The sequence below is a fragment of the Poecilia reticulata genome, chromosome 5 (assembly GCF_904066995.2).
Source record: "Poecilia reticulata chromosome 5, P_reticulata-male-v2, whole genome shotgun sequence".
In the NCBI taxonomy this organism is placed as follows: Eukaryota; Metazoa; Chordata; class Actinopteri; order Cyprinodontiformes; family Poeciliidae; genus Poecilia; species Poecilia reticulata.
Window position 1 is genome coordinate 19,140,796 of NC_088834.1, and position 15,841 is coordinate 19,156,636.

Here is a 15,841-nt window from a genome sequence, read left to right on the forward strand (position 1 = left end):
ATTTTTTTCCCATCAGTTTTAAAAATGTTTTAATAATCAACATTAAAAAGTCTGGTGCTGCTGAATAAAGCAACATGTTTTGAGTTTTACAGGAACTTGTTGTTCTACGTTGAACAAAAGTAGCCCAAGAAATGCACCTTGTGGTACCCCGCGTCATCTTTGTTTGCTCCACAAAATATTTCTTCCCTACTAAGTAAGATGTAAATAAATTTAGCTCAGACCAAGACAAACCCACTCCGATCAGCCTCATAAAATCCAGCTTCAGAGACACCAGCACAAACCTTTCACAAGCATCGCTGTACGATATTTGATCCTTCTCTGTTCAGTCACAGTTGTGTGGGTGAAAATCTACCAGGACAAAATTGAAGAAATGGTTTTTCAATTTTTCTGAAAGCAGCAAATTTGTAGCAATGCTGCATTTCAGTGATCTAGAACATAATGCTATTATAGACTTGAAACTATAATTAATATTGAGGTGCTCAGGTTAGGATTTCTTTGTTTAAAGAAAGAGGTTTCATCTCCAGTTTTAAGTTCTTATGTTTTATTTCTAACCTTTCTGATGAACCTTTTCGTTTTAGTCAAGGTCCAAATTCATCCTCTGTTTGAACTAAAACCTACAGATCTTAACTGTAAAACTCTTTTTTCTTGATGGCTGTCAGATTGTTATGTTGTTTTATTTATTTGGATGTGTGACAGTGTTGGATGTCAGGTTTAAGGTGAGGCACAGAGAAAAGAGAGGATGGGCAGAGAGAGAGAAAGAGATAGATAGATAGATAGATAGATAGATAGATAGATAGATAGATAGATAGATAGATAGATAGATAGATAGATAGATAGAGAGAGAGAGAGAGAGAGAGAGAGAGAGAGAGAGAGAGAGAGAGAGAGAGAGAGAGAGAGAGAGAGAGAGAGAGAGAGAGAGAGAGAGAGAGACTCCAGACCATTTTTTAATTCACTGAAGCAGTTTGTAGAGCTGGATATTGTTTTTAACCTTTATTTACTTTTATATTGTCCTTGTTTACGAAATACCCAAACTTTCACTGCTGCTCACTGGCAAATCTGTCAGTGCAAAAATGAAGAAAACTTTTGATTTGAGCTAATATGAGACTTTTTTGAGTCCAGATATCTACTGACATTGCTGAAGGACCTACAGCTCACAGCAAAGTGAACTATAGGTAAACATAGAATATTAATTAATATAATAAATAAGCTCTACATATTCATTTTACAGACACAAATATTAAATGGCAGCTGCACAGAAATATGAAATTGTTGGTTATTCTCAAGTATATTGTAGGAGATGTTATTGTATTTCATAATCTTAGCTGAGAGGGCCCAAAAATGGAGCCTTGGGGAACCCCTAACACAATCTCTCTTTCCTCAGATTTCAGTATGTTTGTTTTATTGTTCTAATAACTTCTCACAGTCAAAAAAGTACACCATCTTTCAGTTCTAGGGTTTTAACGTATAAATGACCTGGTCTTCACCCGATTATACAGTTGCTGAAATCTTATGTCAGCTGCACAAAACCACACACCACATATTTATTCATGTCATCTATTATGAAACAAAAGTGAAACTGAACAGTTAACAGTTAAAAGTCCCTGGAAAACTAAGCAAACCCAGAAAAACCCTAAAAAAGAAGTTGTGCTTAATTTTACTTGGACTGGAATACAGATAATCTAGAAATGTGCACAACTTTAACCTGCTGCAAAGTATCTGTTGATAGTTCAGTTGATTTTTGTTCTGTGTCTTTTTATTATTTTTTTTCTGTTTTTAATGCCAATGTCTGAATGCCAGTTTGGGTTGTGTCTGTTTTTTTTTTTGTCCTACATTAGTAAATCTAACTCAAGAAGAAGAAATTACCAATACAGCCTGTGTATCCTTCCCTGCCAAAAGACGGAAATGTGCCCTACTCATTTTTCATACTTCTTTGTATTTTTGTTCAAGGGTAAATCCAAAGTTACACTCTAGTATGAGTCGGCTTTTAATATCTGAAAAACTTCAGCAACTTCAGATGTTGCAAAAGGTTATTGTTGTTGTATACCTGTCATTTTGCCACATACCTCCCCAAAAATAAAATTTTTCAATGTATTGTTTTTTTAAAATAATTGTTTATTTTAATCTATCTCCATACACGTCTGTATGACAACTATTGTGTTTGCTTTAGAAAAGTAAACACAATATTCGTTATTGGAATACCAGATTTTATTATACGTACTATATTTCCTAATTTAAAATCTAATCAATTTAAAAATATATTGAATTTTACATTTTAAAAGCATAATGAATAATAAAACAAGCTGAACAAATTATATTTTTTGTGTGAATCTATTTAGAATGGGGCTCTGAATATCTGAATATCCTTCATAGTCGCATTGTACACACGTTGTTGTGTTATTAGATGTTTTTTTCTCTTTGTTGCTTTACAAGTCCAATCTTCTACTATTTCACATTCCATATTTTTGGTGGTGGAAAAAAAGTAACATTTTTAAAGATTGAAAAAATACAAGCAAAACATAAATTGTTTTCTTTGTATCTGTTTTGTTTTGTTTAATTAATAAAGTAATTAATTATTACTCTACCTTAACATTTTCCCCAAAGGAAAAAGCCTTTGTGGGTTGAGCAGCAGAGTGATGCTGTTTGTCCCCATGAATTTGCTAAATCCTCTTTGCCAAAACCAAACTCATGAAGGCAGTGTGAAGGAGTGGCCTTACACTCAAAGTAATGTTCATGATCACTGGAGGTAATCTCACTGCAGGCAGATTATTCAACCAATGGAAATCCCATATTTCCAGCCTTAGAAACCAAACTCTATCGTCCAAGATGTCAGCGCTCTCCTCCACAGAAGCGGAGCTGATCCTGGTTTCAGGAGAAGAGAGGAGGAAACTGCTCGTCATCTTGTGCGATTCTTGCCAGAGTGGCCAAACCACCCAGACTGGCTATTTGTGACAAATCCAGATTAAAGAATGTAATCTGATCCCACAGGAGGGGACGGGATTCCCACCGGACAAACAGAACAGGGTGACGGGGTGTTGTGGTTGCATGGTTCTCCCTCACACTATTGAAACCTCTGAAATGAACTGTTAAAATTACCAACATGTCTTCAAACTGCAGGCATCTGAAAAACCAACAAGTGTGTGTCGGCACCAGAATAAGGTGTCTGGCATCGGCAAAGGGGATCGGGTAAATTTTGTCGTGGGCACAGCCCACACACACAACTCTAACAAACAAGTAATGTCCTTATTGCTGTGAGGGGTTGCTGCAACAAAGAAATAATCAGCCAAGTCCAGCAAGCTTCTTTACTTCTTGTGTTGAATATGTAATAATATAGGAAACTACAGTAGGACTTGCAATAAATAACACATTCTTCATCACAAATGACTAAATTTGGGTGAAATATATATTCAAGAGAGAGAGAGAGAGAGAATGGGTTGTTTATATATTAAATTTAGTGAAGTTTATTTTGTAGTAATTAAGAGTTTGATCCATTTTGCATTTGATAGACAGATTAGGTTTTTCATGTTCACAAAAAAAACAATTTATTTCTTGACCAAAGAAACTGAAAGTAAAATTGTGAGTTCTCAAATGCGACGTCCGTCACATGAACACGTCGTTTTAATCACAGCACTGGCTGTACCTACATCTATAAGCTATAAGTCCAGGTTAAAATTTGAGTGTAGTAGGCAAACACATTGATTCAACAATAAAAACCTTAAGAGGGTCAAAACAAGAGAATGACCAGTCATTGTGGCTGCTGAACTTTATGAAGGTGACTGTAATTATACAAAGCTGATGCATTACTAGTTACGTCACATCCTGTAAATACGACTCGGTCCTTTGCCCTAACACTGACCTGTCCTCTCTCTCACAGCAGGTTCCAATAACTTTGTCTCTCTTTAAGCTAAGAGAGACATTGTGCACCTCAGAAGGGGGACAGGGAGGTCGGTGTTTGGGGGTCCAGGGTAAGGTTTGTGTGCTGTGGTGGGGATCCTACTTTCACAGGTTACCCTCTCTCTTCTAACCCTGAAAGTTGTCCTCAACCTCCTGCGTTCTCTCTCTCTCTCTCTTTCTCTCTCTCTCTCCCTTCTTTGAGTGAAATGCCCGCTGGTGTTGGTACCGTTTTTGTACTGTGTACTGTGTGTTATATTATCGTGTCACATTGATTTTGAGTGTTTCGTGAACACATCTCTCCTCCGATTTTGTCCCTTTGTTGGACTCTCTTCTCTTCCTCTCACTGTGTCAACCACAAGTTTCTTTCCAGGTGTGCTCACTGTGCTGTTAAGCTGGTTGTCACGCTAGACTGGCTTGCCAAAACTAAACCAAACACAAACATGAGGTTTTAAACAAGGGGGAAAAAAAAACAAACTCTGGGTACACATTACTGACCATTTCCTTTTTACTGTTTGAACCTTTATGTTGTAGAAATATTCCTACACATAAAGGAGTTATTTTTGTACTCTGTATATAATCATTTAGCCGTCCTTACAGTTGATTTAGGGCCAACTTTCTCTCTATATCCCTTCTAACTGTGTGGCGACTTTCTTCTTCTTCTGCTTCTGTCTTTCCTTCTCCTTCTGTCCCTATCTGTGTAGGTGTCTATAGTCAGCCTTATAGCTAATGCTTTGGGCTTCTCCGATCTAGGCCCGATTAAATCACTCAGGACACTGAGGGCCTTGAGACCCCTCAGGGCCCTGTCACGTTTTGAAGGGATGAGGGTAAGACCTAAGACTCCAGGCAGCTGCTCCTTTTGCATGCCGATTTAACAAAAAGCATCAACGCATGCTAGAAATGGCAAAAAAACAAACAAAAAATAAACCCTTGAAAATCTCAGAGGGGAATTTTTGCAGTAACCCTTTTAATAGGCAAGAAGCTTTTTTTGCATGGATTAAGATCATCTCAGATGGTTTAATACATCTGATTTGATTTATCATATTTCATTTCATATATGATAAATTTAGCATTCTGTTAAAGCTCCTAGTGATTAAGTATTTGTAGAAAATATGACCCACTCTAAAGATATCTTGCTCTGACCTACCTGAATGATGCAGCAAAAAAAAAAAAAAAAGTCAGCTCTGATTGGTGCTAGCTGAGAAACAACTAGAGGCTGGCGTGAACTGTCGCATCAAAAACCTTAAATTCAAATTCAAGATGAAATAAACCCAATCTGCTACCAGTTGGTGGTCTTCCTAAAGTACTCAGACAAATTAACTCACAATACCCTTCAAAGTGTTTGTGTTGTTTCAGATTTTTTCCCCTTACAACCAGAAACTTGTGATTTGTTTCATTATTATTTTATGGGATAGACCAAACCAATGTAGTAATAACATGGATAGAAAATCAGTATGTCTGAAGTGTGGTGTGCATTTGTTTTCAGACCCACCTGCTGTGATATCCCTAAAGAAAATACAGAGCAACATCTATTTCATAAAAGCCTCTTTATATATAGGAGTATTGTCCGAAATACATATCCTCAGGTTTCAAAATTCAGGTGTACAACATTCTCCTGTGTTTTTCTTAAATCCTACCATGCTGGAATTTCTTATTTTGATTTGATTGGTTATTTTTCATCCTACAGATACTCTGATTGGACGGAAAACGCCTGTCTGTGATTGGCTGGTGGTGTGTTTTTGCACCAATTATTGATTTAGTGGGGAACAGATACAAATTCCTGCCACACTTTTCAGATTTCCATTTGTAAATACAGCTCTTGAAAAAAATGAAGAGCCCACTGCATTGAAAACCTCCTGGTTTTTCCACCAACTATTCGTTTCTGAACTCTTCCTGGGTTAAAACATTAATATTGTTGTTTCCAAATAAACATGAACTTGTTTTCTTTGCATTATTTGAGGTCTGAAAACTCTGCATCTTTTTAATTATTTTGACCATTTCTCATTTTCTGCAAATGAGAAATTTCACATTTTTGCTTGAAATTTCAGAGGCATGTTGTCAGTAGTTCATAGAATAAAAGAACAATGTTCATTTTCTTAAACATTTACCTACAAAAGTAAGTAAAATCAGAGAAACTGACCATCTTAAGTGGTCTCTAAATTTTTTCCAGAGCTGTAAGTTAACATACTTTGCTCTACTTTGTGTTGGTCTATCACATACAATCCCAACAAAAGACGTGTTTTGTGGTTGTCATGTGGTGAAATATGAAAAGTATTAGAAGGGTGAATTATGTCTCATGTGACTCCATATTAAAATCTTTGGTGAGTTTTACAGTATCACCTCACGTTATTAGGAAATCTAAAACTTTTGTCTCCTGTTACGACTATCTTCACTTTTGAGCGGCACTTGATTTGTGTGATGGCTCCGATCAGCCTCTGGTTGTTGTCTGGCAGAAAACAAAAAGTCCTGTCCGTGTCTGGGCTCAGCATCCTGACTTTTGCTCTGCCTGAGGTGTCCTGTTACCTGATCTTATCACAGTTTGGCTTTGGCATTGTCACACTGGAAGATCAACAAACTTCTGGTTGCATACCCCCCCTCCCTTTCCCTGCCATCTTTGCTTATCAGTCTTCAGTGATTTCTCATCACTATGGTTTTCATCATCACACTTTTGCTATTATATTAACATCAGTGCATTGACTCTTTTAATATGATATTGGGCTGAACAAAAAAAAATGCAAAAAGAGGAAAAAAGAAGTATATGTTTATAGTTTTGGTTTGTTTGGCTTTTCGTATTCATGGCACCTCTGTATGTAGAAATGCACATTCATGTATTCACCTGTGAAGGCTTCAATCCCTTCCTGCTATTTTTGTAGAGTAGTTTCTTTTCACATGAGATGATTTAATTTGTCAAATTAGCTTGGCATATATTCCATTGGGACTGTTAGAGATTATATTTACACACCCAATTGGTCTTTCGTACATATATTTTAACATCAACATAGAAAATTTGAAATTGGTTCGGAGGAGTGTAACAAAACGATATGGCAGAAAACGTCCGTCAGAAGCTTTTGATCTAGTGTAAAAACAATTTAATAAGTCAAATTGCAGCTAAAGACCAACTTGTCAAAAGTTTCACAACCTTTAAAAATATGCTAGGAGACGGCAAGGCTTCAAAATGTCATGTTTAACTTTACATCAAAGGTGAGAATATGTCACATGTGAAATCTAGTCCGAAACTCATTTTCGCTGTTTCTTAATTAACAGATATGTTTTTTTTCTACATGCGGTTATCTGTTTTCACATTTTTATTTATACTTTTTCATAAATATATTGTTTTAGAAATATTTATTTCATATTTATGTTTTCTACATTCCTTTTGCTTTACTTATATTCTTGTTAATAATAATAATTTTTGCATTTTGTAGAATTATTGTTGCATTACATAATTCTATCTTATTTAAGCTTTCCGTAGCTCTTTCATTTCACATCTGTTTACATTTATTTCAGTCACAATTACGTTTTGAGTTTGTTTTGTGACGCAGAAGATGTCTGAAAAACGCTTCTTCTCTTTTTGTTTAGTTTTTACCGTGAGTTTAAACTTGGCTTCAGTATTGTGTGTTGTCCTGCTCAGTATTGTTACACTCCCTATCAGTGCATCACAAAAGGGTTTAGCAATCACCAAAACACCTGAGCCTCCTGTGTGAGAAGAGAGTGTGCATTTCTCTGTGTGTGTTGATGTTTATGTGCAGCTGCAGTGCGACTGTCGGTCTACAGTTTTGCTTCCTCACGGCTCTCTGCAGGTTGTGGTGAACGCCTTGGTGGGCGCCATACCCTCCATCATGAACGTGCTGCTTGTGTGCCTCATCTTCTGGCTCATCTTCAGCATCATGGGTGTTAACCTGTTTGCCGGGAAATACTACTACTGCTTCAACGAGACGGCGGAAGAGTACTTTCTGCCGGAAGACGTCAACAATAAAACCGAGTGCTTGGAGCTGATTGAGAATAATCACACTGAAGTCAGGTGGAAAAACGTGAAGATCAATTTTGACAACGTGGGTGCAGGATATCTTGCACTTTTGCAAGTGGTAAGAAACCTTTTCTATTTGGGGAAACTTTTTTTTCCCTCTTGCAAATTTTAAATCTAACATCTTGTTCTCCACCTGTTTCACAGGCAACCTTTAAAGGTTGGATGGACATTATGTATGCAGCAATAGATTCCAGAAAGGTACGCTTCTGCAGCTCTGACTGCTTGACCTCCACTTCACAGTTTAGAATAACTTCGATGTGCTTTTGCCATCTGACAGGTGGAAGACCAGCCTGTCTATGAGGACAACCTCTACATGTACATCTACTTTGTCATATTCATCATCTTTGGCTCCTTCTTCACCCTGAATCTCTTCATTGGTGTCATCATCGATAATTTCAATCAACAGAAGAAAAAGATAAGAACCGTTTTCTTTAACTTCACCTTTTCAGAGAGCAGTGTGTGTGAATTAGAGAGGATTACTGCCTTATAGAAAATAAGGGAAGATCTGCAGCTAGCATCCATGGTAGAGATGTGCAAAAAACGTTATTATAATTACAGACGCTGTAGTAGCATAATCTGACACTAATCACTATAGGACAATTTAGTTTTTTAAACGCAGGTGCCTAACATGTTGGCACTTTTAAAAACGTTCTTGTCATAGCATGCAGGGGAAAAAATACCATCCACTGAAACCAAGTGACTCTTTTGATGCAAAAGGGGAACAAGTGAAAAAAGTTACTTGTTGTGTTGCTGTTTTTTTTTTATTTTTAAATGAGGAAAAAATATAACAGATGTTAAAATTAATCCTCTCCTAAAGTGAAGTGTGGCTGATATTTACCAAGCAGTTTCTCCTAATCATGTAAACTATCAACCATGTTGTTCTTTGGTCACTTTTTCTGTCAACACATTTTAATGTAATTCTTGAATAAGTAGATTCTGCAGATTGTAACCAAACTGTTTTTGTCCCCTTTACTTTGGAGGTCAGGATATCTTCATGACAGAAGAGCAAAAGAAATACTACAATGCAATGAAAAAACTTGGGTCAAAGAAACCACAAAAACCAATACCAAGGCCTCAGGTAGACATCGCTGCTCTTGTCACCTGCAAACAAATTCATACTTCCTCCAGAAATAATCATTTTTCTTCTCTCCGTTTTCTACAGAACCAGATCCAAGGAATGGTGTTTGACTTTGTGACACAGCAGGTGTTTGACATTTCCATCATGATCCTCATCTGCCTCAACATGGTCACCATGATGGTGGAGACCGACGACCAGTCAGAAGATACGGAGGTCGTGCTTTACTGGGTCAACTTCGTGTTCATCGTGGTTTTCACCGGCGAGTTCCTCCTCAAGTTGTTTGCGCTGCGCCACTATTACTTCACCAATGGCTGGAACATCTTCGACGTGGTGGTGGTCATCCTCTCTATTGTGGGCAAGTATTCAGAAAATGCTTCGTGTGGATGAAGGAATACCAAGAGTTTGCTTGAGTGTAGCCTAAATACTACCCATTCAAATGGGCTAAAAAGACAGTTTATAGACAGTGATAAACAGGAACTTATGCAACTTGAGTTTTTTTTTATTGTAATTATTTAACTTCTTTACGTCTGTAGCCTGAATTTTAATTTATCTGGTAATTTTTAAAAAGATGGATGAAGACAAATAAAGACAAAACTGGGTTTGCAGCTTTCACAACTAGAACTGAAGGATTTATTTGAATATGAAGAAAACTCATCATTTCTGAAAGGAGTTTTGCAGTTTTTAGTTGACGTGGTTTGATTTTGAGCCTAATGTGTCTTTAGCACATAAAGAGCAAGAACAAATCTAAGATACCAAACACATGCATACAATGTTGTGTACGTATTTAGGTAAGTAGTAATTAAGGTAGTGAGTAAATAAATTCAATAAATAGCATTAAATAAACAACAAGTGGAGGTGAAATACAGAAGAGCGCCTAAAAACAGTGCATTGTCGTCTTTGTGAAATTTCTGTCTGGACTGACACGTTTTGTAAAAATTGTGACACTTTAACCAAGCATGGTTGGTCTCTTCCTTGTAACCTCAGGTATGTTTCTGGCTGACCTGATCGAGAAGTACTTTGTGTCGCCGACACTCTTCAGGGTGATCCGTCTGGCTCGTATCGGCAGGATCCTGCGTCTCATCAAGGGCGCCAAAGGAATCAGAACTCTGCTGTTCGCCCTCATGATGTCGCTCCCCGCCTTGTTCAACATCGGCCTCCTGCTCTTCCTGGTCATGTTCATCTTCTCCATCTTTGGCATGTCCAACTTTGGCTACGTGAAACACGGGGCCGGCATCGACGACATGTACAATTTTGAGACGTTTGGAAACAGCATGATCATCCTGTTCATGATCACCACGTCGGCAGGTTGGGACGGCCTTCTGCTGCCCATCCTCAACTACCCGCCGGACTGCGACCCGCTTTTAGAGAACGCCGGCACGCCCGCAACCGGAGACTGTGGCAACCCGTCCGTGGGCATCTTCTTCTTTGTCATGTACATCATCATTTCTTTCCTAATCGTGGTCAACATGTACATTGCCATCATCCTGGAGAACTTTAGTGTGGCCACGGAGGAAAGCGCAGACCCACTCAGTGAGGACGACTTTGAGACCTTTTATGAAATTTGGGAGAAATTTGATCCTGATGCCTGCCAGTTCATTACGTATGCCAAGCTTTCTGACTTTGCCGACGCGCTTGAGCACCCGCTGCGTGTCCCTAAGCCCAACACCATTGAGCTGATCGCTATGGACATGCCTATGGTGAGTGGAGACCGCATCCACTGCCTGGACATCCTGTTTGCCTTTACCAAGCGAGTGCTGGGTGACAGCGGGGAGCTGGACATGCTCAGGCAACAAATGGAGGAGCGCTTTGTGGCTGCCAATCCCTCTAAAGTCTCCTATGAGCCGATTACCACCACTCTGAGGCGAAAGCAGGAGGACGTGTCTGCGAGGATCATCCAGCGGGCCTACCGCTCCCACCTGGCCCGGCGGGGATTTGTGTGCAAGCGCAAACCGGCCAACAACAAAGCCGAGAATCAGGAGCAAGAAAAGAAGGAGGGCACTCCATCCACTGCCTCCCTGCCTTCTTATGACAGTGTGACCAAACCTGAGAAGGAGAAGAAGGACGACAACAACGAGGGCAGGGGAGAGAGGAAAGAGAAGGGCAGAAACCAAAAAGACATCAGGGAGTCTCAGTGTTAGGCTGGGGGAGGGGTGACGAATAACCACATTAATAACAGTACAGATTTAACTAATGTAACTTCAAGCAGAGTGAGAGGAAACTCACCCACACAGATGTACAGATTATTTCATTTGCAAGTCAGAAAAAAAATAGTCCTCAATAATTTTGTTTACAGACTTCATTCCTATATGGATGCGGAGCGGGGCGAGAATCGACTGAACTTTAGTCAAACCAAACATAATCAGCATTCTGTGTGGCACTGTTATATCAACACAACCGATCCTAACAAAAAGGGGAAGGAAGATGGAAGAGGGGGAAAATCCAACGTTTTTCCACCAAGTAACTCTACACCAAGAGGTTGGAAAGCAAAAACGGGAATCCAGCGCCGTGTGGCTGCAGATGACAAGGAAGCTGCTCGGTCTTTCAGCGGTCAAAGTGGTTCTGTGTCAGTGTGTAGAGACACAAACGACAGACTCACTCTATGAGCAAACAGAGGGATGACTGGTGAGTGAGAGAAAGACACAAACTGAGAGTCTAAAGTATTTTATCTTGTTTTATTATTAAAACTAGAATTTTTTTTGTCTTTTTGAGCAGCAAAAAATGCAAACCGAGAAACAAACCAACAAAAAAAAAGAAAAAAAGAGAACAATATTCAAACAGTTTGCCCATGTCGGTCAACTACTCACATTGTCTTTGTTACACCCACATACAAAAATGCTTTATTTTACATGGGCTTTTTGCACCAAATTGGTTAAAGGGTCTGTTTATTAATAGGGGTTCAACTCGGGGCAAAGGGCTTCCATTTACTCAGAAAGATTTCCAGACAAATACATAAATAATTGTGCTTGTTCAATGCATAGAAATGACTTGCATGAGGCATGTTTTGATCAGAAATCTTGCATGAATTATCATAGTCCACAAGACACTAATACGCAGACTTCACCGGCGGCTTGATGATCCGTACGATCGAGGCGTTTCTTTTGGTCAAAATTTTAAGAGTTTTGGAGGTAATTTCTTCAACAAAAACAAACGGTATGTGGGTTGATCGGCTAAAACTGATTTCATCATTTGACACATTTCAGATGTTTAATCTATAAACAGTAGAATAAAACACCACCTCAATGTGTGAAATGCAAGCACTTTCTTTGCTGCTCGGAAGATTTTGGGTCTGTAAGACGAAGAAAAAGACGTCCGAGTGGATCAATGGACTGAAATGTTTCATTTGGACTGGAATGTTTTAAGGAAGCTTGAAAAGTGTATGTTTATCATTTGTATGCTCCTGTCTAATGTTTCGCATCATCTGCCTTTTTACTTTAACGTGAGCGGGAGTCTGACTGTCCGCAGTTTGGGATTTGGGTTTTGGGTTTTGGCAAACCCTTTTCCGGTTCCTGTTTTATTTATTTTTTTCTCTAACCTTTATAAAAAGGGCTCGGGGAGAGTTTGGAGTTTCGTTTTAAACGGTTTTATTCGCTAATGTAAATGTTTGTTTTCTTCCCTTGTGTAATGCTGATGCTTCAGAGGGCGATGAGGCTTATATTACAGTTTTATAAACCGCATCAAGCCGAGAGGAAAGCTGTTGTTTTGTGCTGAAAGGTATGATTGGGGTGTTAAAAGTGAGAGATGTAAACTCATGAATGGGTGATGAGAACATTGTGTGTGGAGAAGCCAAAGAGATCTGCCTTGTAATCCCTTGTTGTCCTTTACCAACGGAGTGGGACTGCCCATTCTGGGTTTTTTTTTTCCCTTCTGCTGTCGTTATCAGACAGAGAGACCCTAGAAATGTATGCAATGCTTGAAAAATTCTTCCCTTTTTCTCAGGAGATATTACAGATGTATTAAGAGCTCTGCAACAAAATGCAATTGAATGTGGCGGGAGTATCATTATATGTAAAATCATGTTTAATCGTTTTTGTTTTGTGCCGCTCTTGGGGGACAGTGGCTCTTGGCCGTCTCAGTCCGACAGCCGCCTCGGTCGGGGGGGTCATTTTAGCGCTTCCTGCTTCCGATGCTTTGCCAACAAAAGGCTAGAGGCGCCGCAGTGACCAGGCGACATGACCCGCTTATAACCGGTGGCGTATTTGTGTTTGGGGCCATTTCAGTGTGGATTGAAATAATTGAATACAAAAAAAAAAGTTCACCCCGATTGTAAAACATAGGTCACAAGAGGAGATGTCACAAGAGTGAGTTGGGATTTGTTGGGTTTTTAGCAGCACACAGGTAGAAGTGGAAAAGCCCCAAATGTAAGCAGGAGTTTTGAGCTTCTCATTTTCCATTTTCCTTCATGTCGCTTACCTGTAAAAAGAAAACCATACCAAATAACCGACAGAGCACCGGATGCATTTCTTCTTACGGTACTGTGAACCTGAGCACCACAACCCGGAGCATTTGCACTTCCTGCTGTGCAGCGATGTCACTTCCCTGTTTGTGAATAAGCCCCGCCCCCCCTCATCCGTTATTTCCCATGCTCCAGCTGCTGCATGAGATCTCCAGAACCAGTGTGGGTGTCAACTTGAACCAAATAAAAATCTGAATGACAAGCATAAAGCTATCACCGTGCATTTTCTCCAACATCTTCAAGATTTTTCTGATGGGGGGGAGATTTAAAAAATGGACTTTGCCGTAAATAAATACACAAATTCATAAATAAATGCTCCATAGGGCACAAATTGCAAAAGCTATCTTTTTTTAATGAACTATAAATAATGTAATATATCATTTTAAGCGCATGTGTAGTTTCTTTTTTGAGTTTTTTTTTTTTGCTTTTTTAAAAATTATTTTTGTAAATACAAAATTACCGTAAAGAAAAAAGCTACAGCTATTAGTTTTAACTCTAAATACAAATAACCATAAATAGAATGGCTTCCAGCTGATGCCCCTTTGTCACTCTTGTTAGGCTGTGATGCATTGTTAAAAGGTGTAGATTTTTTTTGTGTCACTTTTCATAATAAAGAGGGAAATAAGTGAAAAGAATCTATATTAAAAAAGCAGAAAATTGTGTGTAAAGCTGTATCAAAATGCACATATTCAGAGCTGTGTTATATATATATATTCTTTTATACCTATATATATATATATATATATATATATATATATATATATATATATATATATATATATATATGTGTATGTATATATAAAGTATATATGTATATATATGTGTATAGGTATCTATATATAAATACGTTAGAACCATGTCTGTAACTCAACTCTCCTGTCCACTCTCATTGAGGTGACATCAGATCCACTGAGTGTAAGTGATCCCGCTTCTTTCTTTGTGCGGTACGCTCAGAGAATTTCGTAAAGTCTGGCCTGCCCGGGACTTTCCCCAGTATCGAGTATCGGCCTACAATGCATGATGTTGTACTGGCTGCTTGCTGAGAATTGTGGAGCCTGCCTTGGTGAGAGGATTGCACTACCAGCATACCAAGCCCCATTAACCTCCCCTACACACACACACACACACACACACGCTCCTCTCTCTTTTTTTTGTACGTGTGTGAAGATGTCTTGCCCCTATAGTTTCCCCACTTTGTGTACACAGATGCAAAATGGCACACACACACACCACAGACAGACACTCATTTTGGCCTTTTTGTAGGCAACTGCTGTTTAACCAGATCACTTCAATTGCTTGCTGCAGCCCCTAACCCGTCATGTGCCCCCACCCTTAACCTTAAACACATTTGCTGCAGCTTAGAGTCGATCCTTGATTTTTTGCTGACACTTTTAATAAGGTATATCTAACAATTTAAGGATTAGTTGTCTTAACTGTCTGTAATGTTTGTTTATGGTGCAATATCTTAACGGCACGTGCCTTTTTAGCTTTCTATCGATAAAATCCTGCAACGAAGATCACCCTCAGAGCGAATCAAAAGCGGAGCATGACGACATGTTGAGTTCGAAGCGAACTGAAAACTCACCACCTATAGCGTAGACTGTCTGGACTAACATCGTGTAGAGTCTTGTAGGAAGTGCTCTCTCTCTCTCTGTGTTTTGTTGTGTTGCTGGCTCGTCAGCCGGGGAGACAACAGCTTGCCTTCTGTTTTACACTTCTGTTTTCTTTTCTTCTTATTTTTTTTTTCAGAGGTTGGTTTATCAATCAGTATATGAGGCCATTGTTTTGTAGCATGACTGAGATGAATTTCTTCTCTTTGAAAATAGCTTAACTAAAAAGAAAAAAAAAAGAACAACTTTTGACTGTCATTTCTTTCCACTGTTACAGTCAAGAAAGAGGGTATATGTTGCACACCACATGGGACAATTAAGTGAGAAATCGGTGAAAGAATGTCTTCATTTGAGCACGAACCTATTTCCAAACAATAAAGCAGCCTTCCAGTTATCTGTGTGGCCCGTGTCGTTTTTGGGTGTAAAAATCTTCCTCTTTGGGATTTTATGTGATAGAGATGCAGTAGTGCATCATTGTGAAGTGGAAGGACTGTAATGTTTTTTAATTTTTAACAAAAATATAAATGTGGCGAACATTTGTATTCAGTTCACTTAACTCAATGCAATTAATTTTCTTAAAAAGGTTTCAAATTAATCTCAACATAATTCCAGGATTCAGAGGTTTGTTAGAGAATATTAGAGAGCAAACATCATGAAGATCAAGGAACACAGCAGACAGGTCAGAGATGAAGTTGCAGAGAAGTTTAAAGCAGAAATATGTCATAAAACAATAAACCAAAACTCTGAACATATTCTACGTTCAGGATGAAAGAGTTGTGTCGTAC

General features: G+C 38.7%; 1 protein-coding gene across 5 annotated transcripts in view; it reads left to right on the forward strand.

Annotated features, from left to right (window-relative positions):
* The window catches only part of scn8ab (sodium channel, voltage gated, type VIII, alpha subunit b), a 54,631-nt gene extending 39,181 nt beyond the window's left edge, over window positions 1-15,450 (forward strand). For all 5 annotated transcript variants that reach the window (XM_081607233.1, XM_081607235.1, XM_081607232.1 and 2 more), the window contains 7 exons: window positions 4,593-4,715; window positions 7,689-7,973; window positions 8,060-8,113; window positions 8,193-8,330; window positions 8,889-8,993; window positions 9,078-9,348; window positions 9,978-15,450. In XM_081607233.1, coding sequence (XP_081463359.1) covers window positions 4,593-4,715; window positions 7,689-7,973; window positions 8,060-8,113; window positions 8,193-8,330; window positions 8,889-8,993; window positions 9,078-9,348; window positions 9,978-11,131 — 2,130 coding nt within the window. In that variant the 3' untranslated portion in view covers window positions 11,132-15,450. The remainder of the gene's footprint in view (window positions 1-4,592; window positions 4,716-7,688; window positions 7,974-8,059; window positions 8,114-8,192; window positions 8,331-8,888; window positions 8,994-9,077; window positions 9,349-9,977) is intronic.
* Window positions 15,451-15,841: the final 391 nt, after the last annotated feature.